Source organism: Rhamphochromis sp. 'chilingali' (genome assembly GCF_963969265.1).
Source record: "Rhamphochromis sp. 'chilingali' genome assembly, chromosome: 14".
In the NCBI taxonomy this organism is placed as follows: domain Eukaryota; kingdom Metazoa; phylum Chordata; class Actinopteri; order Cichliformes; family Cichlidae; genus Rhamphochromis; species Rhamphochromis sp. 'chilingali'.
In genome coordinates this window covers 1149817-1175245 of record NC_137941.1, presented here as the reverse complement: position 1 = coordinate 1175245, position 25429 = coordinate 1149817, and the positions used below count along the sequence as shown (strand labels likewise).

General features: G+C 46.0%; 4 protein-coding genes across 8 annotated transcripts; 1 reads left to right on the top strand and 3 right to left on the bottom strand.

Moving 5' to 3' along the window:
* Window positions 1-5055: 5055 nt before the first annotated feature.
* On the bottom strand, window positions 5056-13251 carry gtf2e1 (general transcription factor IIE, polypeptide 1, alpha). Of its 4 annotated transcripts, none has more exons than XM_080903854.1 (6): window positions 13111-13251; window positions 12293-12604; window positions 12008-12165; window positions 8716-8911; window positions 8308-8537; window positions 5056-6109 (listed from the first exon to the last, which is right to left on the bottom strand). In XM_080903854.1, the coding sequence occupies exons 2-6, from the start codon at window positions 12580-12582 to the stop codon at window positions 5664-5666; spliced, it is 1320 nt and encodes a 439-aa protein (XP_080759980.1). In that variant the 5' UTR covers window positions 12583-12604; window positions 13111-13251; the 3' UTR covers window positions 5056-5663. The 4 variants fall into 4 exon arrangements, with proteins under 4 accessions (XP_080759980.1, XP_080759981.1, XP_080759982.1 ...); XM_080903855.1 differs by having other exon boundaries at window positions 13126-13239; XM_080903856.1 differs by having other exon boundaries at window positions 12425-12604; window positions 13031-13176.
* Window positions 13252-13257: 6 nt separating this feature from the next.
* Window positions 13258-16545, top strand: rabl3 (RAB, member of RAS oncogene family-like 3). 2 transcript variants are annotated; one of them, XM_080903858.1, is made up of 9 exons: window positions 13322-13408; window positions 13761-13887; window positions 14028-14119; window positions 14530-14659; window positions 14746-14860; window positions 14955-15105; window positions 15475-15546; window positions 16175-16213; window positions 16305-16545. In XM_080903858.1, the coding sequence occupies exons 2-9, from the start codon at window positions 13833-13835 to the stop codon at window positions 16359-16361; spliced, it is 711 nt and encodes a 236-aa protein (XP_080759984.1). In that variant the 5' UTR covers window positions 13322-13408; window positions 13761-13832; the 3' UTR covers window positions 16362-16545. The 2 variants fall into 2 exon arrangements, with proteins under 2 accessions (XP_080759985.1, XP_080759984.1); XM_080903859.1 differs by lacking the exon at window positions 13761-13887 and having other exon boundaries at window positions 13258-13408; window positions 16305-16543.
* A 12-nt stretch (window positions 16546-16557) lies between these two features.
* LOC308410501 (granzyme B-like) lies at window positions 16558-18024 on the bottom strand (the record flags this gene model as incomplete). Its single annotated transcript, XM_080903857.1, has 5 exons — window positions 17956-18024; window positions 17676-17820; window positions 17190-17337; window positions 16833-17093; window positions 16558-16716 (listed from the first exon to the last, which is right to left on the bottom strand). The coding sequence occupies exons 1-5, from the start codon at window positions 17999-18001 to the stop codon at window positions 16558-16560; spliced, it is 759 nt and encodes a 252-aa protein (XP_080759983.1). The 5' UTR covers window positions 18002-18024.
* A 5458-nt stretch (window positions 18025-23482) lies between these two features.
* Window positions 23483-25034, bottom strand: LOC308410590 (granzyme B-like). The gene is made up of 5 exons (XM_080904010.1): window positions 24943-25034; window positions 24663-24807; window positions 24341-24488; window positions 23914-24168; window positions 23483-23817 (listed from the first exon to the last, which is right to left on the bottom strand). Exons 1-5 carry the CDS (start codon window positions 24986-24988, stop codon window positions 23665-23667), a joined length of 747 nt encoding a protein of 248 aa, XP_080760136.1. The 5' UTR covers window positions 24989-25034; the 3' UTR covers window positions 23483-23664.
* Between the last annotated feature and the right edge of the window lie 395 nt (window positions 25035-25429).

Genomic DNA, 25429 nt, shown 5'->3' with positions numbered 1-25429 from the left:
TGTCACGTGTCACCAAAACATGAGTGCAGAGTTTACTGTAACATGTCTGAAGGTGCAGTTACAACGAAGGCCTTTTAACGAACGCCAAATCAATGGAGAAGTGAAAATCACTCTAAAGCTTATTAGTGAAGAAGAGGCTGCGTGGATCTCCCAGTTCTTGGAGAAGAGAAGCACGATCAAAGGTCAGTAATCCACTTAAAGCAGCTCTCAGGAGCCCTTCGACTCTCAGCACAGGAACAGTGATCCACTGTGACAAACCGAAGCGTGATTCATTGCTTCAGATGAGGCAAACGCATCGAGGACATCATGAGAAATGTTTGTTGAGCATTTTGTGATTATTTACAATAGAGCCGTCTAATTATTACAGGTGAAATCAGCCCAGGCTGGAGTCTGCGTAGAGTTAAAGCAGCGCGGCCTTTCTTCACTGTAAACACGCACACCCTGACCTCATTCGTTTAAAAAGCAGATGATTTGTGCTGAGAAAACTCAAAGAAAACTACAACGCAATGCTTCCTGGGAAAAGGCTGAATTCCAACCCTGCTGCTCTGCAAGCTTACGCCTCGCATGGTCGTGCAGTCGGCCTGCGTGGAACATTCGGCGGCCCTCAGACCGTACGTTTGACATCCTTGCTATGAGGTCGGCCCACACGTTCACAAACATTCATCCTTCAGTTTGAACTGAAGTGTAAGACGAATACTTCACGATGTTAACAGCAGGTGTAGAAAGGCTCGTGCTGAGTGTCAGGCCGAGGTGAACACGCCTCCTCAGACGCGTCACTGTCCTCGGCTGGTGCGGACGAGTGGAGAGACTATCGTCAGCAAATAAGGGGAAAATGGTTCTTTGAGCCTGGACGTGAAATACTTGAGTAAAAGGTGAACCACCGCTGAGGAGGAGCACGAATTCTTTCTGTGACCAGAGCTCAGCTTGGCCAGCTGTGGTCAGCCACTCGGACCCTGGCACATACCTCCACACAGCTGCTGCTTCACCTGAGTGCAGCACTTCATCCTTATGTTGCCTCATTCGTCTGTATGAACACGCTGAGCTGCAAACGCTGGTCCTCAACGCTTCACTTGACCTCCTGCAGTGCATTTGGACATTAATTGGAGAAGTAATTTGGAAGCTTTATCTATTTAATCTCAGTAATCACAGCCAGGTGGTGCAGGCGTAGCACAGCATTTCCAGACTGTGCAAAGACCCTGTGTGGTGTTTTTTCCCTGCGGCCCTCCAAAAGACACGAAATCCTCCACAGCTCGTCCGTGGGTGTGACACGGCCATGAATCGGTTCTTGTCTTTGCTGCCCGGCCGTGCCCCACCTCCACCTCTTGCTCCACATTAGCTGGGATAGGCTCCAGCGCCCCTCGCGACCCTGAAAAGGATAAGCGGAAGCGAATGGATGGATGGATGGATGGATGGACTCCAGCTCTTTAGCTGCTATCACAGCTGCTGGTGGCATCCAGAGACTGATGGCATGGAGAAATTTGAGCTTGTAGAAACTCCTCATTCCAGCGATCATTAGATTTCTCTCCTGTAGATTAAATATTCTCAGCTTTTGAAAAGCTCAGATTGTGCGATCAAAGGAAACCGAAGACAGAACGAGGGTCGATCACTCGGTCGTTAATCCTCGGCTTTTATTGGATAAGAGTGATGAAGACACCTGCAATCAATCAATCCTTATGCAATCAAACCTCTGAAGCATCACTCATTATAAAGTGCCGTTGTACGTCTCCACTCACACCCACTCACAGACACCGTGGGGGTGGGGATGCATTGCTTTACACCACCCTCTCCCAAATCCTGTGAAACGCTGCTTTCTGTCAGGATGTCACACTTTTTTTTAAGCAGCCAAATGAGGTCAGATCCATGTATGAATATGAACATGTTTATTCTCCTGCAGGAAAATAGCACCAAGACGCCATCAGGGGAGAAATCTTCTTAAACCCTGTTAAATCCCATTAAAGCACAATAACCTCACAGCACCTCTCAGTACGCCATAGTCTACCTGATCTTCAGGGTCTCCTGATTTTTTGCAGCTCTGTGGATTCCCCACCGAGTTCTCTTCGCTCTCCCTGTAACCCACACTCAGACTTGCCTTGGCAGATCAATGGAGCAGCATGAGGTTAGGATTTTAATTGAGCTGTCCTGAAGGGTGGGGGTGGTTTTAATGAGGCCAGGGCCTGTTTTCATCCTGACCTTTGAGGCTGTGCTCTACAGGTGTCCATCCTCTAACTTAAAAGGAATGTATGGGCTTGTAGGGTTACCCCAGAGGTGTCAGCCCTCACAAGTGTGTCTGCAGCTTGACATTTTCACCTGAATGAAAGTCTCAGCCAGGTTTTTTAACCTGTTACACTGTATTCAGTGTTTCTGATACCTGTGTTATCATTTAGCAAGGAGGATGGTTTGCACTCACGCACCACCCAAACCAAAAATCCGATTGTGCACAATATTAATAAATGACACAAGAACACGGCTGCTTTGTTCACGTAATCATATTTTTGTCACCACCAGCTTAAAGAACAACACAAACAGTCAGTGAGCACCAGCTCCACAGAGACCAGCACAGGACACTGGCTGTGCAAAGGTGTGCTGGGGACTGTGCAGCATTCAGCAGCAGGATGAGACGGGGTGCACAGCTGGGACAGTGCACAGGAGCATCTGTGCCACATATGGACTAAAAGACCCGACGGGAGTGAAAACGAGGCTCAGATGTTAGCAGGTCTAAAGTTTCTTTAATGTGAAATTAAAGCAGATTTAACCAAATAACTTGTCCACTGAACTCTTGAAATCCATCTCAGGCATCAGGTACAAGTGTCATTACAAACCACTGCTGCAAACGAGTGAAGTAAAAGTCACCATCATAAGAAAACTAAGTCAGCTCGTCCCACAAAAACCATGATGACATCGTCAGCCTGGTCATCAGCGCTAAGTGCAGCCAGGCAGCCCACAGTCTGAGAGCCAGCACACTGAGCACACAGACGCATCAGACCAGAGGGAAATAAACAAGCCATATACAGTATCAAAGTAATCTATTACTTGTGTTTGTGCTTCCTGAGATTGTAAAAAGTACTCGAGAGCAGTGACACCGTCATCATTTTCACACAAAGACATCTCTGCACATGCTCCACAGGCCCATCAGGCCAGCATCAGTGTCAGAGTTCACGGTGAGGGGATTCTGCAGGTGATCCTTAGCGGGGGGTGGAGCCTATCCCTATTAAGCACACGTGTTTGAACCTGCGCAAACATGCAAACGGTGGAGGTGAACGCAGGCAACAGTGCTAACCACAATGCTGCCTTTATTCAGGATGCAGCCTACACCCTGCTGTACTCGCTGTGTTCATTCGGCAGGCATCAATAAATAACGTGACCTGGATATGAGCCGACAGCAGGAACGATTTGACCACAGTGGCGTCTCCTGAAGCTTTTATTTACTTGCTCGACTCGATTGCTGTGCCTCAGTAAACAGGCAGATTTGTCAAACAGCCGTGCTTTGTTTGTAAAATATCAAAGTCATTACGTAAGAAATTATATCAGAAAGAAAGGGTGTGGGCATGCACTTTGTTCCCATATATCAGGGGTGTCCAACTCCAGGCCTCGAGGGCCGGTGTCCTGCAGGTTTTAGGTCTCACCCTGGATATCACACCTGAACCACATGATTAGCTATTCCCAGGCCTCTGGAGAACTTCAGGACATGTTGAGGTCATTCAGCCATTTAAATCAGCTGTGTTGGATCAAGGACACATCTAAACCTGCAGGACACCGGCCCTCGAGGCCTGGAGTTGGACACCCCTGCCATATATACACATGTGATCTCTGTGATGAAGACAAAGGGGTTTATTTTCTGAACAGCTCGTTGTTGAAACGTTTGCACAGAAATCTGGACTAAAATGTAAAACCTACAAACTCTTGTGTGAAATCAATGGTGCTACGTTTGCGTTGATGAAGGATTATGGGTATGCGACATCTTTTTAAACACTCACTTCACTGTTTTTGTCCATGATGACTTCTGTCCTCTGAAGTTCAGCACAGGTAGGCTTTCTTTGCATTAGCTGGTTTAACAAAACGGGCTTCTCAGTGCACTTAAAAAGTATTTTATGCGTCATTCGAGTCCTTCTTCCCCACAAAATGGATCAAGTGAGCACCGCCTGCTCCAACCAGACAGAGACGGGTGACAGAGAGCTGCACAGGTTACACGTGTACAACACTCAGGACCCTGTACGTACAGGAATCTGTGCGAACGCTTCACTTCCACATTATGTTTTCAACATGTTACCATGGCGATCAAAACCCACCACCACCGCAATGAAAACTCTGATTTTAGGCTAAATTTACATTTCTAACCTGGTACAGAGGACGAGTGCACAATTTCCATGAAAGCAGCTGTCACCGTGGTAACTGATGCTGAACGCAGCCCGAACAGGAGCGGCTTATCAGAGTGTTGGTTTAAAATCAGCAGGAAGTGCCGCGTTCTTCTAATTCACATTAAGTTTTAGATGAAACCAGATCACATGACGCAGGGTTTTACGTGGGTAAACTGACAAAGTCAAACGTTATTAAAACCACTGAAGCCCAGGTAGAGTGACAGGTGTGCAAAGTGCACGTTTCCACTTGGTGATGAAGAAGCTTTATTCTTACCTGCTGCTGAGCCTCTGCTGAAACTGCAGCTACGGCAACACAGAATAAATCAAACAAAACGTTTCCTCTGTCGACAAAGCAACTCCCACTTCTCGTTTTTAGCCTCTGCAACAGTAACAAGCTGGAACATGTAAAACCCAAGATTAACACTGCAGAAGATTGTTAGTCGCTTTTCTTTGTGGCATTTGTGCAGTTTGCCGTTCAAGTTTTATGACCTTTACAGAAGTTTTGTCATCTGATACGGTCACTGGCTGCAGTAGGCGACACTCACAGGGATCATTCTGAGTATGACATGTGAAACGCTCAGAGCTGGAAGCACTGAGCCTAAAGACGTTGAGAAACACCACAGTGATGACACCGCCCCTGGTGACAGCAGACAGGAACAACATGATGGTCAAAAAGTATGTTTATGGTATAAAGACTCTCCTCCTTCACCACAGTATCTTTTTATTACAGACTGCTCCAAAGAAGCAATGTTTCACTGTTAGCCACATGCTCCGTCTGCCTGAGACCAGTTTTTAAACGTCCCGTCTGTTAACTTGTTTCAGACAAAAAGAAGAAGTAAATCACAGAACGTAAAGCCAGCTGCTTCGTCCTCGCAGGTTCTTCAGTTCTCCATCAGTGTGCAGCTCCAGCACTCACACCTCTACCAGTTCTCCAAGCTCACTGCTGCATGTGCTTGTTTGCAGAAATCTATTTTCCTCGTCCACGAAACTGAGCGCTGAAATTTACTGAGTAAAACACCTGATACATTTAAACGGGACATAAAAGAAACAGGCAACAAGATTCAAACTAAAGACAAAACAGTTGGCACTGTGCAGCTAGGCAGCTCCTTCTGGGGTTGTAGGGCGGAGATTTAAAAATACTTGGGTCAGAATACTACACGGGGGGGCAACACTGTCGGAGTACGTCCTCATTAATGGAACGAAGAACGCTGAAGCAGGCTGAATACTTGAGCAGCATGATTAAACGAGCTGTGTGCACAGACATGCCCACTGACACAGCGGAGTGAACCCACGCTGTGACCGACTGGCTCAGAAGAACATGTCCTGGTACAGGTTCTGGCCCATCTCGATGTAGGCCTCCTTCTCCTGTGCAGACATCTGCTCCACCAGCTCTGGCCTCTGGCTCACCTCTCTGTACGAGAAGGGCCGGCCTCCCACCATCACTGTGGGCTCATCGCCCACTTCCTCAAATTCATCGTCGTCCTCATCATCCTCCTCTTGGCCCCGATGCTGCGCGGCCGCGGCAGGAGGAGGACCCGGGGGCGAGTCGTCGTCCGACTCGCTGGTGTCGCTGTCTGAGTCACTGGCGTTGGCAGAGGTGAGAGCCCTCGCAGCGGCGCTGGCTCCGCCTGCACCGGCGCCTGCAACGCTCCTCTTCTCGTGGATTAGCAGCGCGCGCATCACTTCCTCGTTTTCATCTACCTGACTGGTGCCAGGACCAGGCGCTCCATCCTGGGCTCCAGGTACGCCACCACCTGTGAAAACCACATTAAGATTAGATCACATTCTCATTTTTAGCTTAACTCACAACTTCAACACAGCTCTGCTCTTCAACCCTGTTATTCTGCATCCGTGTCATGTGGTAAGGTAACCATGGGGTCGAGATTTATCATCACATGATGCAACTTCTAACCAATCCAGGACATCTCACTGGAGCGTAGGCTGGATGACACAGCACCTGCACGGTTTCTTGGCAGACATTCAGTGCTGCCATGTTTCATCACAGCAACGCAAAAAGAAGGCGTGGCCTGGGACAAACAGCTGCAACACATAAACGTGAGATCTCCAAGAACGACCGATAACGACATTAATCCGTTTTAAAAGAAATGTGCTGGCTTCAGAGTGAGTGAGTAAGTTCTTAGAAACAGGTTTCTTTATCGATACCTGTTCCAGGGTAGGTACGTGCTCTGTGATTGGTCTACACAGATGGGAAACTAGATGAACAGAAACATTGGCTGAGGATCAGCGGAGCCTATCAGAGAGGCGGGAAACCACGAGTGGTAATTTCTTCTCCTACTTCCTCCCAACTTGCTGAAATCAGCTCAGACGAGCTAAACTGCAGTTGCTATGCCAACCACCACCTGGCTTAACGTCATCTTGGCGTTTCAACCGGCACAATGCTAAAAGCCTGGCAGTTCCACGGTGGGCAGTTGCCCCCAGGGAAGCCCTCGGAGCTCTCTAACGAATGGTAGCGCACCGTTTCAGTTTCGGCGTGCGAGCTCGAGCCCAGCCTGACTTTATGTAGATGTAGCAGGTGCCACATCCCCGCTGATGTCAAAGCAGGCAGAGCGGGTGACGTCAGCCAGTGAGTGTGGGCTGAAAGAGCTGCTCCATCTTTAGAGCCTGCACCCACAGGTGCACAGCCTCCGACACCAGTGTTCAGTTTTCACCAGCTGAAGCTCCGCACGCTTGACTGAAATCATCAGAACAGCCAAGGTGCACATCCCCACCAGCAAGCACAGAAGACGCGCTCGTTCCCTCTCAGCAGCTGAGGACAAAGAAGCTCCACATCTTCTGTTTTTTGATGCATCGTATCAGAATTTGGGTTTTTCTTTACACGTTCAAATGAATAAGTTGTATTTAGGAGCTGGAGTCAGACCCTTTCTTCTTTCAGTAAACCAGATCATGAAACACACGTTTACAGCTCGATGCACGCTCAGGATTTAAGCACAGGGTAAAACCCGCAGGCAGATGAACGGAGACACACCTGTGACAAAAACACAACCCACATGTCTAATTTGTAATTTCCATAAGAATGGATTCTATTATGAGTGATCCTGCCTCAGCCACTCACTAACCAAGCCCTGATTATTCCAATTAGGCAATTATGGCTCAGCGGTACTCTGGCCAGGTCTGATTGCTGCATGCCCTTGGGTAAGGATCCAATGTCATTAGAAGAAAACTTGTTGAAGGGCTGCTCTGACAGATGGAGGTAACCTGGCTGACCTGTAATAACCTGTTCCAGCTACAGACTGAGCACCGACTGAGATGAAAAGCACAAAAACGGCGCTCTCTGCAGTCCATGCAGCATCCAAGCTACCCGCTCCTGAAACACCAAACCCTCTGAGGACGAGAAACATCATTCATAATTAACGATCACATAAACAGCCGCCGAGTCTGGGAGGAAATTCACGCTGAATTAAACTTAAACTAATTCACGGAGTCGGAGATTGCAGTGCTTTAGAGTACGATTACATTCATTCATCTTCAATAACGAGCTGCACATTCTGGAGACGTTTTTCATCCCACTCTGTGAGTCCATTTTCAAATGTTATTGTATTTAGTGAAGACGTTTAAATTGGATCTTTTTAACAAACTCTACACGAGAGACAAAGATGAGAACGGTGTGCTGCAGCTTTTAGATCTCACTCTGGGTCAACACACCTGAATCACACGATTAGTTCATTACCAGGCCTCTGGAGAACTTCACGACATGTTGAGGAGGTCACTCAGCCATTTAAGTCAGCTGTGATGGATCTAGGACACATCTAAACCTGCAGGACACCGGCCCTCCAGGCCTGGAACTGGACACCCGCTCTAAACAGTATCTGTTTATGTTTAGTGTGTCTGAATATAATGACTGAGCTACAAATGAAACAACCATCACAGAGATGTCACAGACTCGTTGATCCGCCTCAGCTGAGAGCGGCTGCAGTGACAGCGCTGTACTTACGGTTCTTGAGGACGTCCGGCTCGTTGTAAGCGCCCTGTACGGTGCTCTGAGTCAGCCACACCGGCCTCTCCTTTGGCGCCTTGCTGTCGCCAGCCTGTTTCTGCTGCTCCTCCTGGTCCATGTTGATGACCACGTTCTGGGTGTACAGATCAGCGTACGTCGATCCTTTGTTCGACCAGGCTTCGCGGTGCGGGCCGCTCGCTGCTCCTGATGCTGCAGCACGTTCTCGGCTGCAGGAAAGAGTCAGCGAATAATATTTACAGCTAAGTTAACACGATTAAGTCTGAAAAATGTGCCCAGTTCACTCGTTTCGGTTCCTCCTGTGGCTACAGACAACAGCTCACCACAGCGTAACCGCTAACTGCGGTGAGCTGTTCGGACGAGTGCGATGCTGCGAGGCAGACTGACCTCTGTTTGAGAGCAGGAATCTCAGCAGGCTCAGGCTCCAGCAGCTCATGGGACAAGTTCACGTCCTCGGTTTCACGGAGCAGCACGTAGATGGGCTCGATCTGCTCGTTGAAGCGCGCCACGAGCGTCCTGGCGTCAGGACAGACCGACTCATCCTCTTCTACCTCCGTCTGGCAGAAGGTACAGCGAAATGTACCTGCAGGTGAAAAACAATCATTACAGACCTGCCTACAGGGCGCTGCATGGACCGAACCAGCAGAGAAGTTTAGGCCCCAACTACTTTACATACCAGCTGATATATCACAGGAAGTGAACCTGCTGGTTGCCATTGGTGCCATTTGTGCTCTGATTTTGGTGATTTATAACCAATCGGGGTCAGGCTTGGTCTTCATGGAGGCTGGGCGTGGTTGTGTCGACACAACAGGAATAAGAGCGCTGACAGAGACTCTTGCATTAAACAGGAAACGTCTGCGAGGGAAACTGTATGCTGTGCGCACCACACTTGCTTCCTACCATTAAGAGAAGGGCACGCTTCGACCATCTGCTTCTCTGGCCGATTTCAGCTTCAGTAACGGGAGCCGTGCCAGCAGCAGCGCAGAGCTCACGCCTGCTTTATGTGTATGAGAGACCCCGAAAACTACTATTACAACTAAAGCACCTCCAGATTAATGCAAATGAAGTGAACAGTTACAGCTGAGGCTGCTCAACAACTGAAAGGCAACAGCGTCTCATTAATGTACAAACTGTTGTTTGTGCATTTAAGATTAAAGTGGTAAATACCTCATTAAGATCTTATTTATCCTCGATGTGTGCCAAGCGGCACCAAGCTGAGATTACTGGAAAAAATCATTACAAAGTAAATCACGTAAATATGATTAATACGTTCATAATGGTCTGGCACTGGTCTCTGGCTCAGCACTGAAACATTCTGCTTTTCCTGTACAAAGGTGGAGAACATGTTGGCCGAAGGTGAGGAATGAGCACGTCAGGTGGAGTGAGTGGAAAGAAGATCACGTGTTAGAACATTCACGGCGCGCTGTGAAAACAGAGCTGCAGGGCTTCGGCTCTCCTTTGTGGGTCAGAACGAGCTGGAAGACCAGCAGTGTCGTGTCCGATCCTCGTGAGGTTACGCTGAGTGTTGCTGGCCCGACAAAAACAGCCCATCAAACTACCAGCAGAGCTGCAGGTACCCGAAGGCTGAACCCTGACCGAGGCAAAGCAGCAGAGACAGGAAGCGGTGCAGAGGAACCGTGAGGCGTGTCATCACAAACACACTGATGGCTCATTTATCCAGAGTGACGAGACTGCACATCTATTCTGTCCCATTTGTGTCTTTTCTTAGAGCTCGATCATTTAAACACACCCACATTTTAACATAGTGATTCTACAGTGAATCAACCTGACAGCCAACAACATCAACTATTTACAACATTTATCCCAGTAAACCACAAGTACTGGACAGAATTATTCACTGAAAATGAGAAACCATCTTTAATGATTTGTTGACCACTCCTGTGTGAGTCCTAGAAGCCGAGCCGGATGGTTGGCAGTCAGCCCCGACCCTGGCAGGCAGTCAGCGTGGTGTCACAGCTTAAAGCTGCCGCAGTTTATGAATGAAAACAGCTCACAAACAAATACAAACCTTTGCAGAGAGAGCGCAACGTGGACAACGTTTCTAATGCAAATCAGGATTTTTAATGCACATGTTGGCCCTGCGACAGACTGCCGACCTGTCCGGGGTGTACCCCGCCTCTCGCCCTATGACAGCTGGGATAGGCTCCACCCCCCGTGACCCTGACAAGGATAAGCGAACGAGAATGGATGGATTTTAGCAAACACACATACAACCCAGTTCATCAGTTCTGGGGATGTTGCTTCAATTTCTCTAAAACCAAATTCAAAGAGAGGCCATTTTCCCAAAATGCATTGCATCCTGCGTAATACAGTAATGTGCACTGCTCGGAAAGGAAGCACTTTAAAACATCAGATCAGAAATAAAATCCTGCTGGATATCTGCACCGAGCTCCAACAGCAAAGTGAGAGTGGCTCCAGTGTGACTGCAGGGAGACAGCAAATGTTCGGGTAAGGGCGCGTACTGACATCATCATGGCCGCTGTAAGTCATTGATTACCAACTATTTAAATCTGACGTAAAAGTGAAGATTCTGGGTTTTTAAAGTGCACAAACTGTTTCATGGTCACCTACGTTTGGTCTGTGTCATTCAGAGCTCATCATTATGCAGCATATGCAAGTATGTGTGAGGCTTATGACTCATCCTTATTCAAATAACAGACATTTAAAGTGAACTTTAACATGGCAGAATGTTAGCGTACGACTTGGAGCTTATACAAAGCCACGTACACGTCATTAGCTTCAATGGCAGTCTTTTCATGTCCACGTAGCGCTGCTAACAAAGTGCACTCACACACAGCTTTAGAAGTAACTCTGCATTAAATGGACAATGAACAAAAATTCATGCTTCTATCTCTATAACGTACACGATCCTCTGTTCACACTATAGTTTCATTAGGAGGAATTGTCATTAAATGTATCCTGCTATGTGCTGTTACTGCCATCTAGAGGTGAACTGAGGAGCACACAACATAATGGAAGTGCAAACAAAAAACAACACATCAGATCACAAAGTGATCCTTGTATCAATGAAATACCGAAGTCTTCATTTAACTTTGACAAACTCATTTCTGTACATCCACTGTGAATCACTGCCAGTCGTGAGCGCCTGCCTCGCTTTCCCCACATATTATATCTCCAAACATTTTCCAGATAAACTGAGAGCCAGATTTACCAGGTTAGGATAATCACAGAGGGGCAAACACGTCCACAGAGGGAGAAAGTTCTGCATCTATTGATTTTTAAAAAAAAGATGAAGAGTGTCGTCCTCCCTCCTGCTGACACTGCACGTCGAGTTCAGTTACTTTATGCTTGGTTTTAAAAACAAACTACTGAGGAGCAGAAATATGTGGGGCCTTGCTCCAAACCAAAGGGTTTAAGACTCAGTGAAGATCTACAGGAAAGAGCCAAAGCTGAGGCACCACGCTCACCGTTTTGAGCCGTCCACCTGCACCAAATACTCAGAAAACGACAAGTTTCTCTGTGCACGCAGCATGCTATTTAAATATATATGAACTCTCCCCGCCCGCGGTAAAGAAGCTTCTAATTAATTATTCATCCCATAAAAGCTGGACTAAAGTCCCGTCAAACTGCCAGAATGCTTTCAAAAATCCAAGCGTGTTGAATATTACAGTATAGCAGCACTGGTCTGCACCTTTACCTGTCATAGGGTCGAAGAGTTGGTTGGCCTCGAGGTCGGTGAAGGTGGAGAAGCAGCAGGGACACCGGAAGGAAGCGCGGTTGGTGGAGTCTCGCTCATCTGTCTCAATGCGTCGTCGCATGTGATCCAGTTTATACTTGACCACATTGACCAGTACCCTAAAAAGATGTAAGACAGAAATAAGACTACTGAGTCTAAAGTGTCCAACACACACACACACACACACACACACACACACACACACACACACACACACACACACACACACACAGCAGAGATTTAAACCTGTAATTAATGAAGTAGTAGTTGTGTCTCGTTGTCTTGCCATCGGGCGCCGTCTCCACCCTCATGCGGCACTTCACAAACTTGTCTGCTTTTAGGGTATTGAGTACTGAGCGCAGCTGCTTGCGGTCATACTTGAGCAGCTCCAGCATGTCCTCCTCACGCACACATGGGTTACGGATCAGCACATCCAGCGCCAAAGCATGCTCCAGGCCATAAAAACCCCTCACGACCTGCTTGGCCAGCCGCTTCAGAGCTGCGGGGACCTCGGTCAGTACCGCTGGTTCAATCATCTTTGGGTCTGGAGAGAAAGAGCTGCAGGGCAGAGTGCGACAGCGGGGAGAACATCAGGAAGGCAGGGATGAGGAGCAGGGCCAGAAGAGTTATCCAAGTATAAAACTTTAAATTTAAGAGGGAAGTGTAAGGTATACTAGAGCACATTAACCCAGTAGGAGAAAAATCCCGGCCGCGTTATCGATGTCAAATCATCAATCACAGCTAGCGTAGCTTAGCTTAGATCCAAACAAAGACTAAAACATAATGCATCCGGTTTGCCGGTGTTATTGTACATTTTAATGTAATACACCACAATAGAAAGACGGCGTGTTAATAGTTTACCGGTCATCTTATTATTTCACACTTTATCTTTAATAAAAGCTCGATAAAGTTACTTTTATTTAAATTAAGCGCTAACACTGAGTTGGCCTGCAGAAACCCGGCAGGCGTTAACGCGACCCTTACCGGTTATTGTTTATGTGCCAACAGTCATCTCAGAGTCACACACACTGACGTTAACTCACAAAAACACCGCTAAAACTCACTGAACACAAACGCACGTCACGGTCCTTTAGCTGCTGGGTTAGCCAACATGCTTCACTTCTTATTTTGAGACGACGACCCCGGAAATGAAAAATAAACCCGGGCCAACTGAAATGTTGGCCCGGCTGCACTAAACTGCACCCATAGAAGCGAAGAAGCTTGAGTGACGGGCATGTTGGCGAATAGCATGGCTTTGTTTTCATGGGGCGTGGTTTTAAGAACACTGTTTACTTCCTGATCGCGTCTATCAAAAAATGGCCTCTCTTGACAGGGTAAAAGTGTTGGTTTTGGGAGATTCCGGTGAGTTATGAACTATTTTCACAAGCAAAACCTTTACTACTGTCTGCTGTTATTTATAAGGACACTTGCTTATTCTGAACGGAACTCGCTCACTTATAAAACTCTTAATCTTTAAGTAGGAGACCGACGCTGTGGTCAGTTTGCTGCTGTGGCAGTTAAAGCTACGGATAAACATCACGTAACACACCTGTCATGTCTAAGCTCACGGGTAATTTTCACAATAAAGGTACATCGGCGAGCGACGCTGAATTTTAATACCCGTCATTTTTACATCGGTCACTTTGCGGCAGGTGGATGTAAGTAGAGTGTTTGGGTGTGAAACGATTCCACATCAAGAGTTTAAATTCCACAGAAACACGTTTTGCCGAATCAGAGAGCCACACCCTACAGATGATTACGGATACTCACTGATGTTGTTCCGGAGATGTGCTCTGCTGGAAGCCGAGTCTGTCGTAAACTGACTCGATGTTTCGGTGGAGGTCAGTCTTCCAGTCAGCAGCAGCTGTAGAGTCTATTCATAATTTAAATCCATTAATATCGATCAGCTACACAAAAATGTTTAACCTGCTGTGCTTTGCATCAGCTCCTTTTATCCAGTATCATTTTGTGCTCTTTGCAGGGGTTGGCAAGTCTTCCTTGGTCCATCTGCTATGTCAGAATCAAGTTTTGGGAAATCCATCGTGGACTGTTGGCTGCTCTGTAGATGTGCGGGTAAGCAGGTCCAGCATCTTCTACTTTACAAAGCCCTGCTGGCCTTTTATTTTAAACTCGCATAAAACACGACAGAACACACTAACGAGAGGGAGACAGGTGTAACGGTGAACCTGAAAGGAACAGGTGCACAGGTTTAAATACCAGGGTGTCAGGGGTGATCTGTGACAGAAGGATAGCAGCAAGAGTGAGAGGGCAGGTAATGAGGCCTGCTATGATGTATAGTTTGGTGACTGACAAAAAGATAGGAGGTAGAGCTGAAGGTGTTCGGTGGGAGTGACCGGGATGGACAGGTTTAGAAATGAGTCCATCAGAGGGACGAGGCTGGGATGGTTTAGGCATGTGCAGAGAGGTAAGAGTGAGATGGCGCCCGATGAGCTATTGATGTCGAAATAATTATTCTACTCCAGGTTCAAGACTATAAGGAGGGAACCCCAGAGGAGAAAACCTTCTACATTGAACTCTGGGATGTTGGAGGATCCGTTGGCAACGCCAGCAGCGTCAAAAGCACGAGAGCAGTCTTCTACAACTCGGTTAACGGTAAACACTTACAGACAGATCTGAAAGCATTGATTTCATCAGTGACGTGTTATTGAGACATGCTCTTCATGTTTGGGTTCTTTTAGGAATTATATTGGTCCACGATCTGACCAATAAGAAGTCCTCTCAGAATCTGTACCGTTGGTCACTGGAAGCTTTGAATAAGGATTCCTCTCCAACTGGAGTCATTATTTCAAACGGGTGAGCAGATCTGTGTGTTCGACATCGCCCGTCTTCATTCAGAATAATAAACAGAAAACATGGCTAATGTGGAAGCTTCGATATTTGACTGCAGCGACTATGACAGAGAGCAGTTTGCAGAGAATCCGGTGCCTTTGCTGTTGATCGGGACCAAGTTTGACCAAATTCCAGAAAACAAGCGCAGTGAAGTCCTCACTCGGACGGCTTTCTTGTCCGAAGACTTCAATGCAGAAGAAATCAATCTTGTAAGTCGCCTCACTCTGCTCTACGAGCTCTCAGCTTCAGCTCCTTTAAACCAATGAATCCGTTTCATTCATTGTTTATCTCTCACATAAAGCACAACTCATGTTTAGCACTCATAAAAAAGGAAACTAGACTAATGATGAAAATAAAGCGGCGATTCACACACTCACACACCACCTACGTTTTTCAGTCAAAAACAAATCCTAGTTCGCAACAATAAAAACAACACATGTATCATAAACATCACAGCATCAGTAAGCTCCTCTCTGTCCTGTGTCTGGTCCTCCAGCCTAAAATAAAACATGTGGAAGCTGCTGTGGTCAGTTTCACTGCGGGAGCTGAACGCTTTTGGTGTTGTGTTGTTTTCCCAGGACTGCACCAACCCCAGATACCTGGCTGCAGGCACCTCAAACGCTGTGAAACTCAGCAGGTTCTTTGACAAGGTGAGAGCTGTGAGCTGCGTCACTGCGGTCTGTCAGGCAGGCCGTGACTCAGGCTGCGTCCACACTAGCCCAGATTGATTAGGGTTAGGGGGGAATGTTTTCAGATGAAAACGCCGTTCCGGCTCTTCGAAACGTCGCGGCAAAATGTGGAGGAAAAGCAGCGAGTGTTTTAAATGGACTCACAATGAGGTGGAGTTGTTGCTGCGAGTAACACAAAAGTACAAAGTGGCAACAGTGAGTGAGAATTAAAGAATTCTTTGTTGCTATCTTTGTTTAATTAGTCACATGACTGCATCACATGACTAACATGCGTCATCATTTTAGAAAGTCTCTGTTTTCAAATGTGTGCGTCTCAGTGTGGACGGGAGGCCAAAACGGAGAGACGAGGTTGCGTTTTCAAACAAAAATGCATTAGTGTGGACGCAGCATCACACGCGTGTGTGCACCTCCGTCTTTGTGCTGCGGTTACACGTGTGGATTTATCGAGAGCTGTCAAACAGGGACAAACATCATTTGGGCTTCACGTTTATTTTCAATCATAGACCTGGAGGATAAATGTCTCACATTAATGGGAGTCCTTTCTCTTGACGTGTACGTGTGTTCTGACTCGTATTAAACCTTTCAACAGGTAATAGAGAAAAGATATTTCACCAGAGATCCCAGTCAGGTCAGTTTGTTTTCTCTTTTTTCTGTCCAGTCAGAGTCGTAGCAGTTTTGGTAAAAGGTTGAAGGTGACCTGTTTCCCACTTTCTCTGCAGATGACTGGCTTCACAGACAGAAAACGGTTCAACTTCAAAAGTTTGCACTATGACTGAGACCTGTGATCAGACCCCGCCCACTCAGACACGCGCTGGAAGTGAATCTAGAAAAGTTTATAAAAGCTGGAAATGACATGTGAAGAAGGTGCTGAGGACAGAATGAAGAGGCACGCTTTGAGCTTTTTATTACACCATCATGAATGAGACCACACGTTTTTAGAACATATGCTTTACTGCTCCTCTGACTCGTGCATCATTCCTGCTCCTCCATTGTTTGCTTGATCCACGGGATGAAGGAGCTGACTTTAGTATAGACATGCGGGTACTGTGGATTATTGCAGTCCTCTGCCAAGGTGAAGGCTGTTATACCCTGAGGCTTTGTGTTGCAGATAAGTGGCCCACCGGAGTCTCCCTACAAAGAAAGACTTGATTGAGCGATCTGTGTAAAGGTTGCACATTTTACATGAATAAAAGACTAAACCTGTATTTGAGTTATTAGCTGCTGGGCTGCTTTTGTTATTTTGTTACCTGGCAAACACCTCCGTCCCGTCTGGTAAACTTGGTGCATATCATGTGACCAGAGTTAAAGTGTTTTTGCCAAATGTGTTTGCACTCAGTGCTGAACTGCATCTTCTCTGTGGCTTCTTTTAGGACATTTGAACGAGATCCATTAGCTCTGGTTAGTCCCCAGCCGGCCACAGCACATTTAATGTTGGCGGGTGTTTCCCCATTCTTCTTAGGCAGTCCTATGGTCCTCACGTACTTATTCAGCGTGGCGTTCTTCTTCAACTGTCAAAGAGAATCAGTGAAAGTTGCTCCTGCATCAGTTCAACACATGAACCCAGTGCACAGGGAATCAGGTCACTTTAAACTTTTTCACTTTACCTTCAGTAACATGATGTCATTGTTTAAGTTCCCAGTGAACCCTGGATGAGCGAAATACTCGTCCACTTCGATGCGTTGCTGAGTTCTCTCTTTCTTGGTGATGTCGTGTGCTCCGAGCACCACGGTGCAAGAACCCCAGGTCTCATTTCTGAACAAGAAACACAAAGTTCAAAGAAGCGTCTGCAGTCGCACTGATACTACGGATGGTGTGAATCATAATATCGACACAAATGAAGGTCCATGCAGTCTTCTCAGTGTGTTGCAGCGCTCCACCGTTAGAAAAATGACTCCCAGGAAAACTGTGGTGACCCATCACTCCACACAAACACCTTCCACTCATTTATATGTAACTTGATGGTGTGTCCTCAGTATCACAGTTCAGCTGTGATACAGTTTTATCACAGTGACTGCTGATAGAACAGCAGCAGCTAAAATAACATCCTTTTTTAAAAACAGTTATATATATACACCATATAAAAAGCGTACTTGCAGTGAGCTGCAGTCAGAACAAAGTCCCTCTGAATAAGGATCCCTCCACATGAATGTACTCCCCGATACTGGACTGACACCATGTACGGTCTGGAGTGGGGCTTTGCCTCCCTGCCACCGACTATGCCGCTCTCAGCAGCCCCTTACAGGAGAGCAAAGGTCAAATCAAAACAGCGACCACAGAAAATTCTTCATTTTGGCCTTTAAAGAAGTGGGAAACTGTATTTCAGCGCAGGTCTAAAATATCCTGTCATTGAAACTCTGCCAGTCTTCTTACCTGTGAGGGAGATTTGCAGAAAGACGTAAAGGATGCAGCAGATCATGGTGGGACAGACGCTGCAGGCTTGCAGTGACCCCCCCACTCCACACGTCTCTTTTTATAACACGCCTCCCACAACAGAAACTTTGTGGTCAGAAGTTTCTGCACGGATATCACACCTTTGTCTGCACCGCTGCATGTAACAGGTGGTGGTGCATCACACACCTCCAATCATTTACCAGCAGAACATTATTTCTGTTTTCAGGATGAATTAGAGTCTGGATCATTCATTTATTATTATTATTAATTCATATTTTCAATTATGTATATAAATATATCTAAACACGATTCAATAAAAGGACGAAATGTTACGATGCAGTGCTTCATATACAGAAGGTCTTGAGGGATTGCTGGTATGAGGAAACTTTACCAGCGGGACATCGTTGTGTGCCTCAACTTCACAGGCTGTTTCGGTCTTTTATCACAAGCTGTTCTGCCAGTTTTTAGTTTCTCTTTACCTTCCTTGGTTGGGTTTAGAGATTAGGAATCTAGTCTGGATTGTCATATTAAAATTTTAGGACACATCGTCAGTAGTGGACGTTGGATTCCTCGGGTGTTTTGGCCATTATCACTAGACACTCACCCAAGGAGGCCCTGTCACTGGTTTATGTTATAATGTTATTTCTCTTCTTCTTTCTGTTGTTTAGTTTTCTACAGTTTATTTTATCAATTCACCACAAAAGTTCTACTTATCTCTTTCATATTTAAAGAGCCTCACTTCTTCAAAGGGATAGAAAAGGTGATAGCAAGAAGTAAGACAAAAGAGACAAGATAGGAGCGAGGAGAGCCGGAAGGGGGGCGCCTGATCTGGCATCCCACACCTCCCGCCGGATCCTGCTGTACGCTCTGCCTCCCAGAAAAAGGGAGGAGCAGAGGGGAGAAGAGTGAAAATTCTAGTGTTGGGCTTTCTATGATTCTGAAGCCCCCTGTTGAGGCAGGCCCACCACGGGTTGATCAATCCTGGGCGTGTCTCGCGGTTAGCTGACTGCCTTAGCTGCACGAGTGATGTCAGCCCTTTTTAACAAAAGACAAATGCTGATGGATACTGACGCTCCTCTTGGTTGGTGAAAGGTTGAGCAATGATGGATTTTCTTTTGCTCTCAACTTTCTCGGCTACACACCTGAGGACCTGGTTGTGTCTCCATGTGGATCTGCCCTGAGTACGGCTGGTCCTACAACCATCCAACATGTGCTTGAGTGGCTGGTGTCCCGATTCTTTCTTGATGTGCTGAGAAAGAACAACCAAAACTCAGAGCAGGTCCAGTCAACAACAATGATTTATTAAGCACATGCATGGGGGGATGTACACAAGACCACCTTCTGTGTCGATCTCCATAGAGGAAGCACACAGGCTCCACTATTTTAAGGGCTGAAGGGCTAAACCTGCCCTGTCTGCATAAGCAAAGTTTATTATCCTGCAACAGTGACAGTTAAGTTCAACCCCTTCTAAGGCACTCATGTTTGCACTTCACTTACAGTCTCAATGCTCTTTCACCCCCAATCTGTTTCCTCTTATTCTCTTTTAGCAGAGTAAAAATAGGCAACGTTCTCTGCAGGTCTGCACAGTTTCAGTCTGGCTAAGCATTGCAATAACCTCTGATACAGTTTATCACGGAAAAACAAAATCCACAGCCAATAAGCACTAGAGAATGTGTTTTCTTACATCTTACTCTGACTGTCACTGGGCAGGCGTGTGCACTGTTACAAGCAAAACACTTCTGGTAATACCCTATAATCCTGCACATTTCATTAGCAGCTGGATTAATATGGCCTTTGCTAAAATATTACTTCATGATATATTCTCCACCTTCGAAGAAAGTCACAATACAGCTGACGCCGCTACTCCCCTGCCAGCTCGGCCGATCTCACCTCCAACAACGGCATCATGGGTGCGGGGCCTTCCAGTCCCGCGTCCATGGCCCTTGCTATCACCCTCTCGGTCAGCCGTCTGATACAGGGAAGGCAGCAACAGCTGCACGTGACCAGGATAACTATAAAGACTGTACACAGGGGGCAGGAGGGGTCCTTTCCAAACCACAGCTGCAGATTTATTGGGGAAGGCAGCACATCGTATGTCGCTTGGATGAAACGTAGTCTATTAGACCCATTCCCCAGATTTCACTCCATGAGAGTTTCCTCTTTCCCACACTCTCCCAGTTCATCCAGCGACTCTGCTTGGCCAGCGCTACGGCTCTGGCATGTCTGACTGTTTCCTCCTGCCGACGCACCTCCTCCACCACCATTTTTCAACCTTCGGTTACAGATGCCTGTTGCCACCGAGGTGTTACTGCTCCAAGACCAAATCCTCCTCTGCCCTGCTGGACGTGACCCACCACGTCACGACGGTGAAGAGCAGATTTGGCCTGTAGCACAGATGTGGCCGGGGTCTCGGGAGGCCGTAAGTGACATCTCAAGCCTCACTTTTGCACATTTAATGTCCTCCACCAGACTAGTGATAGGCAATGACAGTATAGAGTCCAACACTGCTGAGGCATTTGGGAAGTCCGAGCCACGTGCTCGCGTAGGAGCTCACCAGCCTCTCCAGTCGATTGGCATGACTGAGTGAGACCTGATACGTCGTCAGTGGCCGCAGTAGTCTGGGAGTGCAGTGTTTTAATCTGGCCGTTAGCCTTGTTCTGCCGTGGTTGTTCAAGTTGCCAGGTATCATATATTCATATTTTCAATTATATATAAACACAATATATTTTATACTGTCTGTGGTTTTATGAGACCCTGAACATTGGTCCTGAGGGTTTGTCTCATCGGCTGTCTGTTGACTGCATGTGCTTTAAAGTAAGCCGTCTGGGTTGGTGGTAAATAACCGAATGGAAAGTGTGTGTCAAGGCCAAATTAACCACAGTGCACACAAAGGTGATCACACCTCTCACTGTGAACCTTACACACATTTGTGCCACTCTATTCTCTCCGGAGCTCGCTTGTTGTTTCTAAAGAAAAATGTCAGTGATGTGAGATGGACATGAATATACAGAACATAATGAGCAGGAGATCTATCTATCTATCTATCTATCTATCTATCTATCTATCTATCTATCTATCTATCTATCTATCTATCTATCTATCTATCTATCTATCTATCTATCTATCTATCTATCTATCTATCTATCTATCTATCTATCTATCTATCTATCTATCTATCTATCTATCTATCTGTGTGTGTTTAATATATATACATAATAGTCATTTCTTCAGTAAACTATATTGTTTTCAATAATTTAGCTTTAAATTACTTGAAAATTATATATTTCCACAGAAAAGCCATAAAATTGTGACGAGTATTTGTGGTTTCCGTGGAATTGGAGGCGTTTTCTGCAAACAGTTATTAGTTTGATTCTAAGGAAAAGTTCAGTGATGTGTGGGTGGACATGCATGCTCCAGGAACATGACACCCACAGACAGACAGAGCCTTTACCCATCAGTGGGAGGAAGATGATGAGCACTTTCAGCAGCGACACTGCTCCTCTTCCTCTGGGCGGTGTCAGTGTGGCGCCATCCACAGGTCAAACCTCAACACTGCACCTGATCCAAATGCACAAGTTTTGCTGGGGTCAGTGTCACTGCTGGTACCTGGACCCTACAGAGGGTGGTCCGACTGCTCCAAGATGTCACATCAACACGTGCCATTCCCAGGTTTACGGCGTCTCTCAGCACAATCTCAGGATCAAGGAGGAGGTTCCAGAGCCCAGCAAAACGACCTGCAGCAGACGACTGGTGTGAATGTCTCCGAACAATCAGAAACAGACTTTGTGGTCACAAATTTTGAAGCCATCCTGATAACCTTATCCCACCAACGATGTGGTGATCCAACTTTTTTCAGTGTATTTAAAAAGATCCTCTGGAAAAGATTAGAATTCTTGTAAATGAGTTTAATACACAAAAGCACATGAACAGCAGAAACATACATTTACAGATAAATAATAGCAGAAAAGCAAAGTGAAGCGAGCCCCAGTCAATTGTCAGTTTTGCACTTTGTTCTGATTAAATCTCCATCCCTGGTGTTACATAACCTTCTGGCACATCCATCACTCTCCGAGCTGTTCCCAACATCAATCATTTATTTGGGTCTTTTTTGACAGTTTTAAGACCAGAACTCTGGAAAACGATCAAACATACAGCAAAGAGAAAACAATTCCTCTCCCTGACAGCTTTGTCGGGTTCGCTGTCAGGGGTGGGCTACTATACCCGTTAAAGAAGGGTTTTTCACAGTTTTGGCAACTGCAGATGGGAAACAAGTGTCCCAGGTGCACTCTCAGGCAAAGTGTGTTTACTTTATGGGGTAGAGATGGATGCTTCACCACCTGCTGGCAGCAGAGAGGCTCCCAGCTGCAGCCCAGCCCATACTTGTGAATAATATTTGATCTAAAGATGTGGATCTTGGGATTTTAAACATGCAGGTTAAAAGCTTATCAGTGTGGTTCCATTTATATAAACACTCCAGTGCAGATGTACAGAGAGAGGATACGAGTATATATGATTACATAGTGTATATGTGAGTATATGTCTGGTGCACACAGGTATATATGTCATAAACATCCACAACAACTTCCTGAGGGCCCGGCGTCCTCTAATAGGCCCTTTGTCTGTCTCCTGTCTCCAGGATTCTGGATTTAGTGTTGGAAAACCTGAAGACAGTCCTCCCTGGAATCACAGTGTCCCTCAGTTTGTTAGTCCACCTTCTTCCATCCATCCCTCGTCATCACATCTTTGTTTTTGGTTAGGGTTTGTGTTTTTAAAAATCTATTTTCCATTTTGTTTGTGTCACAGTTTTGTTTTCATTCAGTTTAGTGTCGGTGTGTCCCGGCCTGGAAGGCCTTACCTTCTTTCATTTATCCAACCACACTGTTAGTTTCTCATGTGTGTGTTATTGTCTGCTTGCTTTCACATGTTTCCCAGTTTTGAATTGTTCCGTATCCGAGGTGTGATCCCAGGTTCTCCTGTTCTTTTCCTCTGACCTTGTTCAGCACTGACAAACTCAAAGGCTTTAACACGTTTAATGGTCGGCTGGTAAAAACTACCCGAAAAAGAAAAATCTGCAAAATCTGAACAAAACTGAAAATGTGGATGAAAAATGTATAAAGAAGAAAATAAAATTTAAAAAACAACATGTTAAAAATCAATTAATTTAAGAACAAAAAAGAAAAATATGAACACTTTTAATGGTTCTTTGATATTCTGTGCGAAGATCAATGATGCCATTGATTCAGCCCCACAGGGCCCACCCCACAGGGCTCAGCCAGCCTCAGAACCAAGCCCGGCCGTGCACACACACACATAAACGACACAAAGACGCACATGCACGCTCGCCCATCTGAAGTGTGGTGAGCAGAGCAAAGGGAAAAAGAGTCGTGACAAGAGTCTCTGAAATGTTGAACTTATTTTATTTTAAAAAACAATTTAAAAAAGAGATTCTGGGAGGCCAAAAATGTTTCAAGCTTTATTATTTAGTCGTTAACAAGAGAACCGAGTTTAATTCACCTCAGTTCAGCTGTGACAAAACTACAGTTAAAGCAAATGATTGGTTTGTTTTACCAACACAACATTGGTTTAGTTTCACTTCTCTCGGTCATTCAGGACACTTCTTCTTTTTTATTCAAACATACAGACGTTTCACATTAACCATGTTGAAACTAATGCCTGAAAAAAAATCCTTTATTTTTTCATTGTTTCCTTGATCCAGGGGATGAAGAAACGGACTTTAGTGAACACGTGGGGGTAGCTGAGATCAGTGCAGTCCTCTGGTGAGGTGTAAGCTGTTACACCTTGAAGCTTATTCTTGCAGATGAGTGGTCCACCAGAGTCTCCCTACAAAACAGGCAACAGAAAAACTTCCCTCAGTCAGTAGCAGTTATTATTCATCACTAAACGTTCAGTAGTTAGTCTGCTTCACATGTGACATACCCGGCAGACGCCTCCACTCTTTTTGGTAAAGTTGGTGCAAATCATGTGATCAGAATTAAAATATTGCTGCCAAATGTTTTCACAGTTAGACGTGGCCTCTATGTTCTCTGTGGCTTCCTTTAACACATTTGAGGGACAGTCATGAGCTGTAGTCCATCCCCAGCCTGCCACAGCACATTTCATGTTAGCTGATGTTTTTCCTTCAGGCAGGCCGATGGTCTTCACGTTCTTACTGAGTTTGGCTTTCTTTTTCAACTGTGGACACAGTGTGTTTGAGAGAGCAGTTACTTCCTGATTTTAGGTTAAAATAATATCTCCTACCTCACTGCATAATGCAGCGTGACAGATATACTGCCAACAGTGCTTCACAGTGAGGTTAGCCCAAATATTCATTTTATTATGAAGCTTTAAACACTCTTAGTTTTACCTTCAGTAACATGATGTCATATTCGTATTGTCCAGTGAACCCTGGATGAGCGAAATACTCGTCCACTTCGATGCGTTGCTGAGTTCTCTCTTTCTTGGTGATGTCGTGTGCTCCGAGCACCACGGTGCAAGAACCCCAGGTCTCATTTCTGAACAAGAAACACAAAGTTCAAAGAAGCGTCTGCAGTCGCACTGATACTACGGATGGTGTGAATCATAATATCGACACAAATGAAGGTCCATGCAGTCTTCTCAGTGTGTTGCAGCGCTCCAACACCGTTAGACAAAAACAGTTATATATATACACCATATAAAAAGCGTACTTGCAGTGAGCTGCAGTCAGAACAAAGTCCCTCTGAATAAGGATCCCTCCACATGAATGTACTCCCCGATACTGGACTGACACCATGTACGGTCTGGAGTGGGGCTTTGCCTCCCTGCCACCGACTATGCCGCTCTCAGCAGCCCCTTACAGGAGAGCAAAGGTCAAATCAAAACAGCGACCACAGAAAATTCTTCATTTTGGCCTTTAAAGAAGTGGGAAACTGTATTTCAGCGCAGGTCTAAAATATCCTGTCATTGAAACTCTGCCAGTCTTCTTACCTGTGAGGGAGATTTGCAGAAAGACGTAAAGGATGCAGCAGATCATGGTGGGACAGACGCTGCAGGCTTGCAGTGACCCCCCCACTCCACACGTCTCTTTTTATAACACGCCTCCCACAACAGAAACTTTGTGGTCAGAAGTTTCTGCACGGATATCACACCTTTGTCTGCACCGCTGCATGTAACAGGTGGTGGTGCATCACACACCTCCAATCATTTACCAGCAGAACATTATTTCTGTTTTCAGGATGATACAAAGAGCCTGGAAGAAACTGCTGTTGTGATTTGTTACTATGTAAATATGACTGAACTGAATGAAATGCTACCTGATGCCCCCTGACACACACATTTTCTACTCTTGTGCTACTTGGGTGGTGCTAAATAACTGGATGGAAATGTGTATGTAGGTCATGTTAACCACAGTGCACACAAAGGTGATCACACCTCTCACCATGAGCCTTACACACTCCAAAGCTTGCTCAAATAA

Coding starts and splice junctions, on each gene's coding strand:
- gtf2e1 (XM_080903854.1), bottom strand. CDS start 12,582: ATGATTGAACCAGCGGTACTGACCGAGGTCCCCGCAGCTCTGAAGCGG. Junction 12,166..12,292: donor TACTACTTCATTAATTACAG/GTTTAAATCTCT, acceptor ACATCTTTTTAG/GGTACTGGTCAATGTGGTCA. Junction 8,538..8,715: donor ATTCCTGCTCTCAAACAGAG/GTCAGTCTGCCT, acceptor TCTTTCCTGCAG/CCGAGAACGTGCTGCAGCAT.
- rabl3 (XM_080903858.1), top strand. CDS start 13,833: ATGTGCTCTGCTGGAAGCCGAGTCTGTCGTAAACTGACTCGATGTTTC. Junction 13,888..14,027: donor GACTCGATGTTTCGGTGGAG/GTCAGTCTTCCA, acceptor TGCTCTTTGCAG/GGGTTGGCAAGTCTTCCTTG. Junction 14,120..14,529: donor GCTGCTCTGTAGATGTGCGG/GTAAGCAGGTCC, acceptor ATTCTACTCCAG/GTTCAAGACTATAAGGAGGG.
- LOC308410590 (XM_080904010.1), bottom strand. CDS start 24,988: ATGATCTGCTGCATCCTTTACGTCTTTCTGCAAATCTCCCTCACAG. Junction 24,489..24,662: donor CTGACTGCAGCTCACTGCAA/GTACGCTTTTTA, acceptor TTTCTTGTTCAG/AAATGAGACCTGGGGTTCTT. Junction 24,169..24,340: donor ATGACATCATGTTACTGAAG/GTAAAACTAAGA, acceptor CTGTGTCCACAG/TTGAAAAAGAAAGCCAAACT.